Source organism: Aquarana catesbeiana, linkage group LG12 (genome assembly GCF_042186555.1).
Source record: "Aquarana catesbeiana isolate 2022-GZ linkage group LG12, ASM4218655v1, whole genome shotgun sequence".
Lineage (NCBI taxonomy): Eukaryota > Metazoa > Chordata > Amphibia > Anura > Ranidae > Aquarana > Aquarana catesbeiana.
This window is the reverse complement of record NC_133335.1, coordinates 25,184,860-25,202,033: the sequence shown is the minus strand read 5'-3', so window position 1 is coordinate 25,202,033 and position 17,174 is coordinate 25,184,860. Positions and strand designations below refer to the sequence as shown.

Below are 17,174 nucleotides of genomic sequence, written 5' to 3'. Positions count from 1 at the left end.
ATGTACCCCATACTCATTCACATAGGGTGGGGGGCCGGGATCTGGGGGCCCCCTTATTAAAGGGGGCTCCCAGATTCCGATAAGCCCCCGCCCGCAGACCCCGACAACCAACGGCCAGGGTTGTCGGGAAGAGGCCCTTGTCCTCATCAACATGGGGACAAGGTGCTTTGGGGTGGGGGGGCCCCGCAGGGCGCCCCCCTCCCCAAAAGCACCCACCCCCCATGTTGAGGGCATGCGGCCTGGTACGGTTCAGGAGGGGGGGGGGGGGCGCTCGCTCGTCCCCACCCCCTTTCCTGACCGGCCAGGCTGCGTGCTCGGATCGGGGTCTGGTATGGATTTTAGGGGGGACCCCACGCCGTTTTTTCGGCGTAGGGGGTTCCCTTTATAATCCATACCAGACCTAAGGGCCTGGCATGCACCGCGCTCACCGCAATAGGAAAATTTGTTTTTCCTATTGCAGAGAGCGCGAGATGCAATACCCTGCCCTCGCGTCGTATCTGGTCCGTCGGACCAGCCTACACACGAGCGGGCTTTCCGTCGGGCCAGCACACACACGAGCGGACTTTCCGCCCGAGTCCTACGGAAAGATTTAAAACTTGTTTCAAATCTAGGTCCGGCGGGCTTTTGGGAAGAAGTCCGCCGGAAAAGTCCGCCGCCGCCCACACACGGGCGGATTGTCCGGCACACTCTGGTCCGCCGGACCAAGTATGCCGGAAAGTCCGACCGTGTGTACGCGGCATAACACTGCACATCACCCTGAACACCACCATCCCCAAAAAAACAAAAATAGAAAATATACACCATCCCCACCGTGAAACCATCCCCATCATGTTGTGGGGATGCTTTTTTTTAGCAGGGACAGGGAAGCTGGTCAGAGTTGATGGGAAGATGAATGGTGCCAAATACAGGGCAATCTTAGAAGAAAACCTGTTAGAGTCTGCAAAAGACTTGAGACTGGGGCGGAGGTTCACCTTCCAGCAGGACAACGACCCTAAACATACAGCCAGAGCTACAATGGAATGGTTTAGAGTAAAGCATATACATGTGTTAGAATGGCCCAGGCAAAGTTCAGACCTAAATCCAATTGAGAATCTGTGACAAGACTTGAAAATTACTGTTCACAGACATTGTCCATCCAATCTGACAGAGCTTGACCTATTTTGCAAAGAAGAATGGGCAAAAAATTTCACTCTCCAAATGTGCAAAGCTGGTAGAGACATCCCCAAATGGACTTCTGCAATGTATTGACTCAGGGGGGGTTGAATACAAATGTACCCCACACTTTTCAGATATTTATTTGTAAAAAATTTTGAAAACCGTTTATCATTTTCCTTCCACCTCACAATTATGTGCTACTTTGTGTTGGCCTATCACACAAAATCCCAATAAAATACATTTACATTTTTGGTTGTAACATGACAAAATGTGGAAATTTTCAAGGGGTATGAATACTTTTTTCAAAGCACTGTAAGTAACACAGTAAGTAATGCAGAGTTCAGAGGTCAGTAGTAAGTAACATAAAGTTCAGAGGTCAGTAGTATGTAATGCCGAGTTTAGAGATTAGTAGTACATAACACAGAAAGCAGGGGTCACTAGTATGTAATGCACAGTGCAGAGGCCAGTAGTACTTAACACCATGTATAGGTCAGGAGTAACTAACACACATCTTCCCCCATGTATAAAAATACCCTTCCAGTACAAATATCTACCCCTTTAAGCTGAAATCATCCACAATCTCCCCCATCCCTATGTAAAATTCACTTACCAGACCTCAGATGCAGCAGTGCCTGTCAGAGTGAAGAAAGTCCTCCTAAGTCCCTCTGAGCTGTGTCTTGTGACCCATCAGAACTGAGGAGGAACCAAGGACTTCCATCAGCTCTGCCTATTGCTGTTCTGATCTGAGGTCTGAGAGGCAGCGACCACTTCTGACAGAGGGGCGGTATGGCGGGGTAAACATCTACCTGTCACATGCTTGCACCAATAACCTTTTTTACGTAACACATACAGAATGTAACACATATGGACCATCCAATCCCTCCCCTGCTGCCCTCTGTTTTCCCACTGAAGTTCCAGAAAAACCTGGTGCTCCGGGGTATGGGCGCACACATGGTTCTGTTCTTTTCCTTCTTATAATGCAGAGCTCAGAGCTTAAATGTTCAATCTCCGGGCCAAGAACTGTTACATGGGGATAGTGAAAGGCTTATTATCCCTGAGAAAGCTCGTGTTGAATTAGAGTTTACTCAGTGGTTTTGCAGGGGGCTCTGGGAGGCACCCCCTTAAAGTTTCATTCAAATTAAAAACATTCTTCTTGAGCCTGACCAGTACATGAGTTTGGTGGTTATTATGTATGAACATCTCGCTACTTCTTATTTCTATGGAAAAACGTTACCATCGATGGGAATTTTAGAACTGCAGAAGAAAATGATCTTACTTGTGTACGGGGTTTGCCCCAGGGTAAAAAACTCATACAGGACAATTCCGAATGACCACACATCTGTTTTGGAAGAAAATATCCCCCTCTCTAGAGCCTCTGGTGGCATCCACCGTACTGGAGCAATAACACCTTCTAGAGTAACAGGACGACCCTGTAGGATGAAGAAAAACTTTCTTGTTAATGAAAATACTAGCTTTTAGGCAAAAAAGCTAAAAAAAAATGAGACGTTTGCTCTAAAATTTCTACTTCAATCTGCAATCTTCAAATGTTTCTTCGTGCCAATAAGGTAGCATAGAAGAGATATACTGTATGCACTTATATATATATATTATGTGATTGGATCAATGCTTTTCCCAGAAACCAACACCGAGCTGCAAATACAATTGCTGGCATCCCCTGCAATGGAAGGTTTTATTCCATGCCAAGACTTTCTAAGGCTAATCTTCTAAAGGCACTGCATTTTTTCACTTAATACCACAGAGATTATTCAGATAGTAAAAGTAATCTATGCAAAAGTAACCTAAGAAAGGCAAGGTAAGGCAAGTTTGAATTACTTGCAGACAGGGAAAGGAATAAATCTGTTTAGGGATTTTTTTCCCCTTTGTGGGCAATAGCTTTCTGTTCTGACTTAGTCATCTTTGGGTCAGACCTGTTTCTGGATGGCAAATCCAAATTGGGAGATTTTGCAAACTAGGTTGTCATCAACCAGGATGCTGCTACACGTCAAGTCAAGATGCAGCACGCGTTTTACTTCCAGGTAGGCCATGCCGTCTGCCACTTGATCAGCAATGCGCAGGAGTTCTTGGTCTGTTAGGAGGCTTCCTTCTTCCTCTACAGAGAGAAAGTGGTAATTAGAATATTTATACATACATGTTTTTTCTGTCTAGTCCTCAGGGGCCACCAAAAAGTTTTATTTTCTAGGTCACGATTGCAACTAGGTCCAAGGGCTCACAAGAGCCTCCCTGTTTCATCCAAGTGTTTTCAGCAGAACAGCCATTTGATGTAAATCTAAACCCAAAAACAGAAGTGGAATTCCCTGATGTATGGCTCTTCAGGCATAGGTCATCTGTTTCTGATGGCCAGTGGGGACCCCAACAATAAAAAGTGCAGACCTTGAAAATTGAAAAAATCACGTTCTTTACTCAGTTAAAGCACTGTTACACACGTCTGACATTATTCACCAAATATAGAAATGGGTCACACACTGTTCAATAATAAGCCACAGTAACCGAGATCCAAAAACTGGATTCAGCCCAAGATGCTTCCATAAGACACGTCTCTCTAATGTGTTTCACACCGATAAGGCTTAATCGTAGAGCAGAGGTCTCTAAACTTTTTAAACAAGGGAATAGTTTAGGGGGGTTGGACTATGGCCATTGGGAATAGAAAAGGTCTCGACGTCAGTGGGTAAAAATAATGCCCCATCTTTGGTGTCAGTGGGAGGATTTGTGCCCTATTGTCGGTATCATTGGGAGGAAATGTAACCCATCATTGGTGTCATTGGGCCCAATTGTTGGTGTCATTGAGAGGAATTGTGCCCCATCATTGGTGTGAGTTGGAGGCATTGTGCCCCATCATTGGTGTCAGTGGGAGGAATTGTGCCTCATTGTTCGTGCCTTTGGTCCCAATTGTTGGTGTCGTTGGGAGGAATTGTGCCCGATCATTGGTGTCATTGTGCGCAACCATTGGTGTCAGTGGGAGGAATTGTGCCCCATCGTTTGTGTCAGTGGGAGGAATTGTGCTCCTTCATGGGGGTCAGTGGATAAAATAGTGCCCCAAGGGCGGATAAAGGCAAGCAAAGGGCCGCATCTGGCTCCAGGGCCACAGTTTGGAGACCACTGTCGTACAGGACCTCTTCGAGAGGTGCTGGCACTGCGAGGGAACTGTGTGCAAGTAAGGCACTGGGCTGGCAGATTCTCCTATCTAATTTCTTGTCCACACCGACAATGTAATGATGTGTGGCATTTCCTGTGAACTGGCTGGAGTGGTTAACTCTTTGGGGGGGGGGGGTTGGTAATCACCAATGCCAATGATCCGATTTCAGTGCGGGGGGAAAAAGTCCCTGCACTTTTTTTCCTGCAAATCCAATGTGAGTTCAGCCATACAACGGTATGGCTGAACTCGCATCTCACAGACATTGCATGTGAGCGGCACCGCAGGTGCAAGTCACATGCAATATCTGTGATCGCAGTAGTGTGAACCTGGGCTTAAAGTGGAATTCCAGCTTAAAGCTAACTAGCTAGCAGTTAAAATATTTGTCCTGTTTTAAGAAAAAATTGTTTGCATTTTTTTTTCCATAAAAAGGCCCACCAAAATACTCAGCATCAGGCCCATGATGCTCCTAATCTGGTCCTGCTTTGAAGACACAGCAAGGAGCTGGTGGTCCAATATGGTCTCATCTTATTCTGAGTGAATGAGATTAGGTTTTTTTTTTTTTTCGTCCAACCTGGCTAATCAAAATCAAGAAGTGCAGTAGGATCTCTAAAGGGAAGAACCAATCAGCACTTGTGGGCTAACACAAATACTGTAACATAGTGGCCTAAATATTACATATACGAGAGGGCTATGCTTATGTTTATTTTCCACTTTTATACCTAAAATCAGAGGCTTTTACTGACCACGTAGAAAGCTGAGAAGGTCTCCTTTCTCCATGAACTCTGTGACAATATAGACAGGATCGTTGGTGGTACACAAGGCATACAATTCAATTATATTCTTGTGATTCAGCTTCTTCAGAATCTCAATCCCGTTTGTTACGTTTTTTCTTTCAAAAAACTCTGTAATGAGATAAAGAAAAGGAAGAAGTATTGACAAGACATACTTAGCTATTGGAAGACATTTCAGTGTAGATTTTTGCCACTGGACTTAGTGCAAGTTGCCCATAGCCCGCTGGCTAGGGGAACTGGTTAAAATTCTTACAGTATTTGTCTTGGGGGCTCAGGTGACTAAACCTTTGGATCAGTACAGTTACAAGGTCATTTAGTATCCAAAGCAAAAAGGCCTTTTCTGAAGCTTCAAAGGTGGTTACCTCTTCAGCTCACCCCTTCGCCCGAACCTGCTTTCGACTATAGTTCCCAGTTCTTTTCCTGCCCACTCTGGTGTTTTCCCAGTCGTCCTATTGCATACATCATACTATAAGTTAAATTTAAAATTTCAGTGGGGATGGAGAGATCCTCTTGTAATGGGCACAGCAGGTTTGCAAACTTGGAGCTCGGGACCGATAGCTCACCTTGAGCCCTTAAAGAGATAAGAAACTGTTACATGATTAACTCTCTAGGCAAATGAGCTTAGATTTCTTCAGCAGCCACATATTTGTTCATGTGTGCTGCTGGACTCAAAGGACTGGGCAGAACACTTCATGGAGGCAGATTAAAAATCCAGTAAGCTACAATCCAGAGGACCTAAGCTGCGTTTTTTCCACTTTCTCCATTTTGGGTCATTTGGTTATGAAAGAACTCTGTAAAACCCGTTCTTGTACAGTAAATTTTAAACGTAATTGCCATGACTGTGGGGAAACTAAGAGTGCACCAATTTATTCTGCCAGTCAAAGTGTTTATTGTTATGCAAGACACATGCTAATGACATACTGCAGGCATTAGCCACTGGCAACATAGTACAGGTGTGGTTTGACTTGCTAGCATTTGGGAACCAGTATACAAGTTCTTGGCCCACCTTACTACATTATCGTTACATAGTCATCCACAAACCTTTAGAAAAGGTCTGGATAAGGACTTTTCTCTTTCCCTCTGTCCACTTCCCTTTCCAGAGAGACATTTCAGGAAATTTAATCCAGTACACTTTTTCCTCCAAGGTAAAGTCTGATGAGGGCCTCTCCCAGGTGTCCTGCATGTGGCTGGAATCCTATTAGGACAAAACATCCTCTTGTAAATAAATTTAAAGTGATTCAAAATGTAATATAGAACAGCTTTTCAATTTAGACACATTCTCATTTCAGTGACCAGCCTTGTGGTATTTAAGTTCTAGGTTGTAAGGCAGCCTGCACACTTACCTGTCCACCGGTGTCCCTCAATGCCTGCTCCCATCTCAGCAGTGCCCTATGTCTTGGTTGCAGCACTGCTGCTCCTCTGCTTGGCTAGAATCCCAGTGGCAGGGCCAAAGGACACAACCTCCCAGAACCCCCCAGCAGTTACTTGCTCCTGTCTTTCTTGTCAGCTGCGGGGTAATGAGTCTGAGATTGGTCTGTAGTGCAGCAGACACCTTATTTGAAGTGCATTGGCTTGTGCCTCTGTGCTTGCCATTGTTTTGCCATCCTGCTGACCAAGTGTGTCTGACCTGTTTGTTGGTTGCTGACCTCTGCTATGTTCTCATATATTTTTTCTGCTGCTGACTTTTGCTATGTTCTCAGATTTCTCTATTGTTTGCTGCCTGCCCTGGCCTTTGCTATTTTCATGGATTATGCCTGCTGCTACCCGCCAGCCCTGACCCCTCCAGAGTCTTCCATCTTGTTTCTCCCATGCTGTATGGTACATCCATTCTCATCTACCTTGGGCCCTCTAGCAATATTCTACAGCCAGAGCATATTGTTTTGTGTATTAAGCCCTGAGGGCAATATAGTATTATAGGCCTGCTTTTCATAAGGAAAGGGGGGCTGGTAAAGTTGATGCTACACTTGCCCACTGTTAACTCTGAGTGAAGTTGCCTGGTTTTTGTGTTAGCGAGCTCTTGTAGAAAGCCAACTCGGGGTTCCCCATGCCCCAGCCTGCTTTTTTACCAGGGCCCCAGATGGTGGAGATGGACTTGCAGCAAGCTGGAGCCAGGTTGCAGCTCCAGATTTGCCCAGCTGACGATGCAGAGACCACTCATAGTAGTAAGTGATAGTAGTAAGTGATAGAGAGGAAAGGCATATAATTCCACAGTAGAGCAGACGATGCCCGTAGATGAACACAGAAGCCAGCAGCACATGTGAATAAGATCACAGGTCTAGCAGAAGCACTGCAGCAAGGAGGTAGGAATTTCACAGTCAGGAAACTACAGGCTAAACCGTGACAGTACCGCCCCCCCCCCCTCTTTTGAGGCCTCCTCACCCGTTTAATGCCAGGCTTGAGAGGAAGCTTCAGATTAAACATCTATAGATGGAATCCGCTGTCTTTCCTCAGGACCATCCCTTCCAGTCAATTAGGTATAAAAACAATTCTCTGGAGTATTTAAAATCCAAGATTTGCTTGATTTTATAATGACCTGAAGCATTGACCATTATAGAAAGATGACTAAGAGGATGGGAAAACCTACTGATGATATACGGTCTCTGGAGTGAAACATGGAAGACAATAGGAATCCTTAAGTGTAAAGGGAGACAAAGCTGGAAAGCGACGGGATTAACCTGGCAGAGGATTGTAACGAGACCAATGGAATGAGGTGCAAATTTCATTGAGGTTACTCTGAGATGAATGTTCTTAGAACAAAGCCAAACCTTGTTGCCAGGAACAAATTTGTGACTCATGCATAAACTATAAAGATAAACGTTATGGGTCAGCGATCATAAAAAATATATACATCTGAATCCATTGTATATGCTGTTTGTTATATGATTCAGATGTATATATTTCTTATGATCATTGATCCATACCGTTTATCTTTATAGATTTATCCTCCTGAAGAAGTGGTCCTATGATTGCGAAACTGTTGAGGATTGTATAAGTATTGTATTGCTGTATTGACCTTCCTCTATTGCTTTGATAATTAAGGTTGTGATTTATGTTTTTATATGTAATAAATGAAAATTTTATGTTAATAAAAACTCTGTGGTTGGTGCCGAGATAGTCCATTTTTTTTGGAGGCCATAGTAGACATATTAGAGTCAAGGACCACCACTGCGCCCCCCTTATCAGCATTTCTCATGACTATGCTTTTGTAAACATTCAGGCTTTTAAGCACTGGTCTTTCTGAGCCAGTGAGGTTGTCCGACACACATCCTGCCCGACAATTGCGGGCCAAGCTAGTCTACGGGAGCGTCCTCTGACGAAACGCGTAGGGCGTGGCCTAAATCTGACGCCTTGTATCATCTCTCAGTGAATACAGCTTTTTGAATCTGACGCTTTTTCTTGATGACATTTGGTTGCCTGTTTTAAACTACTAAGATGTGAGTACCACTCTGTCATCTACGTTAAATAAAAAGTGTTTATGGTTTTACGCTATGGGAATCTCCTCTTTCCTTTATGTTTAAACGTCACCTTGATCCTGAAAGCGCTAAGGACTGCCGCACAGTGGCATACACTGTGACTGCGTGTTACCCCCGCAGGGGTTAAGGAAGCTGGTGAGTGTCTGCATGATCACAATATGAGACACAAGCACCCGGTCACCATAATTAATATACAAGCAACAGATGCGTGTGGGATATACCTGCTTAGCTTTAAAGAAACGCCAAGAAATTTATAAGGAATGTATATTATCACCTATGTTGCACTGAGCACAAGTCACGGTCTATTCATACAGCTCATTATAAAATGTTTGATAACAACAAAAATGTTTGATAACAACATAATTTTCAATGTTAAGCAATCTATAAGGATTGTATAAGCATCACTTTAGCCGCACTGTGCACAAGTCACGTATTATATGTGTTTGACATTTTATTGATTGTATGGAGCACAAGTCACTTTAGCTTTACCAGCTGTAATTTTTCCCCCTTCCTTCTCCCCCCCCCTCCCCCCCACCTATAGTGGATCACTCTTTATATGGTTTTTTATATATGGTTTTCACATGGTACCTTTATGGAATTAACTCACCCATTTTAGGACAGCGCCACACCCATATATTAACCCTTTATTCACCTTCCGTTTTCTCCACTCCGGTGGTGATTACGTTTGTGGTGGCAGCAGTCCAACACTTCATCTCTATCCACTCATTTCCGGATACATCACTAATTTCTGCCATTTATTATGTTGAAAGCTATCTTCCACTCATCATCCTTTCGGATCCTAATAAAATTGTATGATTTATGGACGTCTGACTTTGTGATGAGAGAAATCGGAAATTGTGGAGGCAATGTGGACTTTTATGGTACAGTATAGACTTACACAATCTGGTTACAAAACTATAAAATTATTACACAAAAACATACATTGTAAAAACATAGACAAGTAAATACTAAACACCGGATGCTACTTTTTAGGGAGCACCCAATTCTTTGACACAACACAAATGAGCCATGATCATGATCATTTATTTCAAACTGTACATGTTGGCTTATTTGTGTTTTCTTTTGTAGATCATTCTCTGACAAGTATACTCCTGAGGAAGCGGGTAACCGTGAAACATGTAGAGTTTGCAACAGGAGAACTGTTTCCGTGTACACTATCGTGGAATTTGTTTGATAGCTCTTTTCCCAGATTGCGTCAGAGAATTGGCACTCCCTAAAAAGTAGCATCCGGTGTTTAGTATTTACTTGTCTATGTTTTTAACAATGTATGTTTTTGTATAATAAATTTATATTTTTGTATCCCGATTGTGTAAGTCCATACTGTACCATGAAAGTCCACATTGCCTCCAAAATTTCCGATTTCTCTATTCAGTTTTAGGACGAAGGTACGTTATTTATTTCTTTATTAAGCAGCTTTTCATATAGCTTTGTGATGATTCAAGCATCCCGAAACCGATCAAGAAGTTCACAAATCAAGAGTAGCACATACCAATTCTTAATGGTGATGATATTGAGGCCTCTATAATCCATGCAGGATTGGAGGGTACCATTGTTTTTATGCACAAAGAAGAAGCCAATCCCAGTGGGTAAATTGAACTTTCGGATTAATCTTTTTGTAGATTTTCCTGGATGTACTCAGACATGGCTTGAGTCTCAAGAATGAAGAGAAGTTGGACTTGACCCCAAGACGGAGTAGTCCCAAGTTGAAGATTAATGGCGCAATTGTAGGAACCAGCAGGAGACAGGCGGTCAGCAGCTTTTTTACAAAAAACAACTTAAAAGGCCCGGAAATGTTGAGCGGCATTGGAGAGGTGGTGATCTCAGCCACGGGAAAGACGAGGCAGCGCCCTTGAAAGACATGTCAGATGGCATTGTGACCACACCCAATCAGAGTTCCAATCTAGATAGGGCGAATGTTTTTACAGTCATGAAGACCCAGAGTGATGGGACTGGAAGACTCAGGAAGGAGATCTCCTTGTGATGTAGAACACTGACATGCATAACTACAGAGGTGGTTCGGAATTGCAGGGGTTCTAAGGCCAAGGTAGAGCCATCGACTGCAGATAACGAGAGGGGTATTGCCAAGGGAAAGAGAGGAATGCCCAATTCAGCATCCAGGGACTGCTCAATTAAATTTTTGATTGCCCAAGAGTCTACATATTGGTATGAGTTTAGGGCCCAATGAATGGAGACAGGTATGACAAATCGAGGGAAGGTGGTGGAATTCAAGTTCAGGTAGAGATCACCTACCTCTCAGCGACCTAGATCCGAGAGTTTTCCTCAGAGAACAGGGCAGAACGTAATATGTGACTGTTGACCCCGCAGTAAAGGCCAGGTTTCAGGCGATGAGATCACTCTTGTGGCATGAGGCGTGCTTGCCCTAATTGCATGGGTTCTTCTGATGCCAGCATAGTTGCAGAGGTGGGTTGTTCATGTAAAGGCTGCAGTGTCTCTGAAGAGCTCATGGCCTGAGCAAACTGTCAGGTTTCTGTGGTAGTGAGCCATTGTGGAAAGGCAATTTGGAGTTCCCCAAGGTGCGGAATCAAAGCTCCAGGCTGCTTCTTCACCAAGGCCCCTGATGGTGGGGATGACTGGGCAAGCTGGAACCAGGTCTCACCGCTAGGTACACCCAGCTGACGATGGTGAGACCACCTGCATATGCAGATTATAGATGGCAGGAGACAGAAGAGGATCCGGAAAACAAGCTGTGGTCAGGGCAAGTGGCAAGCAAGCAAAAAAAGGCAGAAGAACCCCTGGTCGGTACACAGAAAGTCAGACACAGAATACAAGTAATGCAAGGAAAACCAGGCACTCAGAAAAACTAGGAAGTTGCTCAGGCACCGTGGGCTGCATAGAGCATGTCTTATGTAGGGAAGCAGTCTGGGAAGCAGGCCAAGAAGTGAGAAAATGGAAAGGGATATAAATCTACAGTGGAGCTGGCTAAGCCCATAGGTGAACACAGAAGCCAGCACATGTGAATAAAATCACAGGTATAGCAGAAGCACTGCAGCAAGGAGGTAAACATTTCTCAGGCAGGAAACGGCAGGCTATATCGTGACAGAAGTGCCTGTGTCCAGACCTTGAACAGTGCAGCGCTAAAATAATAAACAACTAAAATAATCAATGAATGAAAAGTCCACAAGCTCGTATGTAAAAACACACATGTAGATAGAAAACCAAAGACGTCAGCGGTGATAAAGGGTGCTTCATGCAAAGTCTGAAGTGCTCCTTAGTCCGTGCTTACACCATTTGTTAGCCAAACTGCTCACCTTGCATAATAGACCCCTGAACTAACAGGAAGGTCATAAGGGCATTCACCACCTCTGGTGGTTATGGTAAACTTGTAGATGGAAGCCGGGCACCTCTTAAACTCCACAGATAGAACTTGTATCTCTCCCGTGACAACATAAAGTATAAAGAAAAAATCTAGTGCTCTCTGTATAACTTAAAACAGGTATCATTTATTAAAGACAGGTACTCACATCAATAGCACTTAGTCCAAGTGCTAGGATAAAAAACATATAGTGACTGGTAACAGCAAAGCAGATAAGGTGGCTGCAGTGACATTCAGGGGAACTCCCGCACGCATATCGTCCGAAGGACTTCCTCAGCGGTGATGGAGTCCCATGATGCCACTGTGTCTTTTATAAGTAGCCCCTTATCACAATCATCTGTGTAATTAAAAAACGAGCGGTAAGCATCCAATCAGGACGCACCACTCAAAAGTAGGAAGTGTACATCTGGTATGGTTACCATAGTGATCCCTAGAGCACGTCATGCGGTGAGGGACATACATGTTAATCCGACTATGAGATTGGAGAAAAAGCGAGCGGTAAGCTTCCAATCGGAGCGCACCGCTCAGACGTGGGAGGTATTTGATAGGCTGTGGCTCCATAGTGGTCACTACGCCATGACGGCGCGACGGTGGGTCACATGGCCGTCCGCGTCAGAGAGCACCTCCCACCTCGGACGAAAATGAACTACATCTAAAGGATGTTTATTCATTGCCATGGTGATCCGGCGTCACATACACACAGCGGCAGGTCACATGACAGTCTGCGTCACAGCATAACGCCCACCTGGGACGGAGGAAACATGCAGCCTCAAGCGTGTATGGTTGTCACAGCAACCAAAAGGAGGCTGGGCACCCACCACGTCGCTAGTGCTAATCGAATGCCATTCCAAGTATATTTAAAACATAACCAGGCATACAGGTAACCAACCTACATTATAGAGGGGTCACCCTGGGAACTAGCCTGGCTTAAAACTCCCTATAGCTAAGAGGTATATTTCAATGTCTGCAAAGTCTGTGGTCACTCATGGTCACCCAAAAGGCCAGCACCATAAATGCATATTAAACCTCAAAGTTAAAAAACCGGAAGGAGACTAAAATATAATAAAATAATAGTCCCCAAAGCAGTCAAAATAAAAATACCTAAACAGATGTCAATCACAGACATCCTTCATTAAAAAATTTTTAAAAGATTACAAAATATATTAGTCACTGCAGCCACCTTTTACAATCGCCCAAAAAATACACAATCACCAATTGAATCAAAAAAAAAAAAAAAAAAAACTACCGGTCAGAAATAAAACAATTCAAATCAAACTCGACATTGAGCCCCGTAGGTACTCCCACATGTGTTTCATATACCCAGAAAGACTCTCGGCGGCTCAATTGTCTTATAAAATTGCCGCCCCTCCAATGGGGTGTTACTTTTTCAACTCCCCAGAACTTTAGTTTAACAGGACTACATTTATGAAAGAGTTTGAAATGTTTGGAGACATTGTGGGAATCCAGGCCTTTCTTAATATTGGTGATATGTTCACCAATACGTATATGCAGGGACCTGGATGTTCTCCCCACATATTGTAGGCCACATTCGCATTCCATAATGTACACCACTCCTGTTGTCGAACACGTAATAAAATCCCTAATTTGGTAAACCTTATTCGTGGCTGTAGCTATAAACTCTTTGCGTTTTTTTAATATTGCCCTTGGTTTGTTTACATGGTGGGCAACGCCCACAGGCATAGAAGCCTGTCATAATGTTCGAAATCCTGTTTTCAAATGAGAGTGGTGGGTCAATTACCCCCGGGGCCAATTTGTCTCTTAAGGACGGTGCCCTCTTATAAACAAACTTGGGGTGTTCTGGGAGTACAGGGCCCAAAGTTTTGTCCTGTTTGAGAATGGGCCAATATTTACGGACTATTTTTTCAAATTTTTTATATTGAACATTGTAGTCCAAGATAATTCTAATATTACCTGTACCATCTTGTTTGACCCTAGGGCCATTGGATACCAATGTCTTTCTCTCTAAAGCTCGAACAGTCTCAATATGTTTATCAATATCGGTTTTGTTATAACCCTTTTGAACAAAACGGGCAGATAAGACCTCAGATTGTTCAAGGAAGTGATGCTCATGCGTACAGTTCCGCCTAATGCGTACAAATTGCCCCTTGGGAATGTTACACAGCCATTGTAGATGGTGACAACTTCCAAGGGGTATGTACGCATTGCGGTCCGTGGGCTTAAAATGATTTTTTAACTCCAACTGATTGTCCTTCAAAAAAATATCTAGATCTAAGAAGGTGACATGATCTTTGTCTATATTCCAGGAGAGAACAATATTTCTATTGTTCTCATCAAGTTTCCGCATAAAAGCATCCAAGTTAGATCTATTTCCGTCCCAAACCATAATGATGTCATCAATATAACGTTGGTAACATATGAGTTCAGAGGGTGTGTTCTTGTAGATAACCTCTTCCTCCCAGTGTGCCATGAACAGATTGGCAACACTGGGAGCAAAGCGGGCGCCCATCGCAACACCCCTGGTTTGAAGAAAAAAACGTCTATTGTACCAAAAATAATTTTTGGATAAGCAAAACTTTAAACAATCTAAGATATAATTTTTATGTCTTCTGGTAAGATCCGATGTTCCAAAGGCCCATCGAACTGATGCTAACGCATCTTCATGACTGATAATCGTATAGAGGGAACTAACGTCCGCCGTTATTAACAGACAAGAAGAGGAGAAAGAGAGGGCTTCTAGAGTTTGGATGATATGTTTAGTATCCTTAATGAAGGAACGGGTTCCCATAACTAAGGGTTGCAAAAAAAAGTCAATGTATTGACCCAGTCTCGAAGAGACTGAGTCTATACCATTGACTATAGGGCGGCCAGGTGGATTGGTACTGTTTTTGTGTATTTTAGGTAAACAATAAATAATAGGGGTACGGCAAAAAAATGGATCTAAATACGAAGCTTCTTTAGTATTGAGGACTCCAATATGTTTGCCTCTTTCTACAAGAAAGTGTAACTCCTCTTTATATTCAAACATCGGGTCTTTGTTGAGTAAAACGTAGGTGCTATAATCATTAAGCATGTTCTCCATTTCGTTGTTATAATAGGTTTTACTCAGAACAACCAGGCCACCCCCCTTATCCGCTGGGCTTATAACGAGATCCTTCCGTTCTAGGAGTGACTCGATGCCCTTTTTGATATATATTGGGTCTTGTACCTTCCGGATCTTAAGTGTATCGAGATCTCTAGCCACCATGTTTTTGAAAACTTCTAAAAACTTAGTGTCACGATTAGGGGGATTAAAGACCGATTTGTTACGAAGAGACGAATGGGTACCCAATGATTTAGAATTATTTGATAAAGTACGTGTTAAAGGGTTAGAAAGATGGTACTTCTTAATATTCAAACTTCTGATGAATTTTTGTAAACCTATATAGGTCTGGAATTTGTTTAGGTTGCGAATGGGGGCATATTTGAGGCCCTTATCTAGAACCTTAATCTCATCCTCACTTAAGGGAGAGCCACTTAGGTTATAGATACCGGCCCCTATTGTGGTTTGACTCTTTTGAGTTCGCCTGCCTCCTCTCCTTCCTCTAAGAGTTTTTTGGGGACTATTATTTTATTATATTTTAGTCTCCTTCCGGTTTTTTAACTTTGAGGTTTAATATGCATTTATGGTGCTGGCCTTTTGGGTGACCATGAGTGACCACAGACTTTGCAGACATTGAAATATACCTCTTAGCTATAGGGAGTTTTAAGCCAGGCTAGTTCCCAGGGTGACCCCTCTATAATGTAGGTTGGTTACCTGTATGCCTGGTTATGTTTTAAATATACTTGGAATGGCATTCGATTAGCATTAGCGACGTGGTGGGTGCCCAGCCTCCTTTTGGTTGCTGTGACAACCATACACGCTTGAGGCTGCATGTTTCCTCCGTCCCAGGTGGGCGGTATGCTGTGACGCAGACTGTCATGTGACCTGCCGCTGTGTGTATGCGACGCCGGATCACCATGGCAATGAATAAACATCCTTTAGATGTAGTTCATTTTCGTCCGAGGTGGGAGGTGCTCTCTGACGCGGACGGCCATGTGACCCGCCGTCGCGCCGTCATGGCGTAGTGACCACTATGGAGCCACAGCCTATCAAATACCTCCCACGTCTGAGCGGTGCGCTCCGATTGGAAGCTTATCGCTCGCTTTTTCTCCAATCTCATAGTCGGATTAACATGTATGTCCCTCACCGCATGACGTGCTCTAGGGATCACTATGGTAACCATACCAGATGTACACTTCCTACTTTTGAGTGGTGCGTCCTGATTGGATGCTTACCGCTCGTTTTTTAATTACACAGATGATTGTGATAAGGGGCTACTTATAAAAGACACAGTGGCATCATGGGACTCCATCACCGCTGAGGAAGTGCTTCGGACGATACGCGTGCGGGAGTTCCCCTGAATGTCACTGCAGCCACCTTACCTGCTTTGCTGTTACCAGTCACTATATGTTTTTTATCCTAGCACTTGGACTAAGTGCTATTGATGTGAGTACCTGTCTTTAATAAATGATACCTGTTTTAAGTTATACAGAGAGCACTAGATTTTTTCTTTATACTTTATGTTGTCACGGGAGAGATACAAGTTCTATCTGTGGAGTTTAAGAGGTGCCCGGCTTCCATCTACAAGTTTACCATAACCACCAGAGGTGGTGAATGCCCTTATGACCTTCCTGTTAGTTCAGGGGTCTATTATGCAAGGTGAGCAGTTTGGCTAACAAATGGTGTAAGCACGGACTAAGGAGCACTTCAGACTTTGCATGAAGCACCCTTTATCACCGCTGACGTCTTTGGTTTTCTATCTACATGTGTGTTTTTACATACGAGCTTGTGGACTTTTCATTCATTAATTATTTTAGTTGTTTATTATTTTAGCGCTGCACTGTTCAGTGTATTTAGTCTAAAAGGGTTTATATATTTGCCTTTAGTGTTCAGCTGCTGATAGTAGTCATTGGGTTTTGCGCTGACTGTTTGTTTCTGATTGTGTCCAGACCTTACATAGGTTTTCTCTGGTTGGCTGATGAAGGTACTGGCCTGGATACTCCAAGAGCAAAGTCTTTCTACCATAATTCCCCGCTCTGCTTCTGTCCACCTAGAATTTTTGGTGTTCCTTACAACCTTTGTGTTTCTCAACTCACAGTAGAGATGTGTGGGCTATTAAATGGAACCACATAGATTTGTGGGTGACAGGGCAATCGACATATCCACTAGTGTGGAATGTTGAATA

At 43.6% G+C, this 17,174-nt stretch overlaps 1 protein-coding gene across 1 annotated transcript in view; it reads right to left on the bottom strand.

Annotated features, from left to right (window-relative positions):
• LOC141114015 (uncharacterized) overlaps positions 1 to 17,174 on the bottom strand; it is a 49,770-nt gene that overhangs the window by 5,195 nt on the left and 27,401 nt on the right. Inside the window, exons 12-15 of the mRNA XM_073607437.1 lie at positions 6,142 to 6,295; positions 5,053 to 5,211; positions 3,084 to 3,265; positions 2,432 to 2,585 (exon numbers count right to left, since the gene is read on the bottom strand). Coding sequence (XP_073463538.1) covers positions 2,432 to 2,585; positions 3,084 to 3,265; positions 5,053 to 5,211; positions 6,142 to 6,295 — 649 coding nt within the window. The remainder of the gene's footprint in view (positions 1 to 2,431; positions 2,586 to 3,083; positions 3,266 to 5,052; positions 5,212 to 6,141; positions 6,296 to 17,174) is intronic.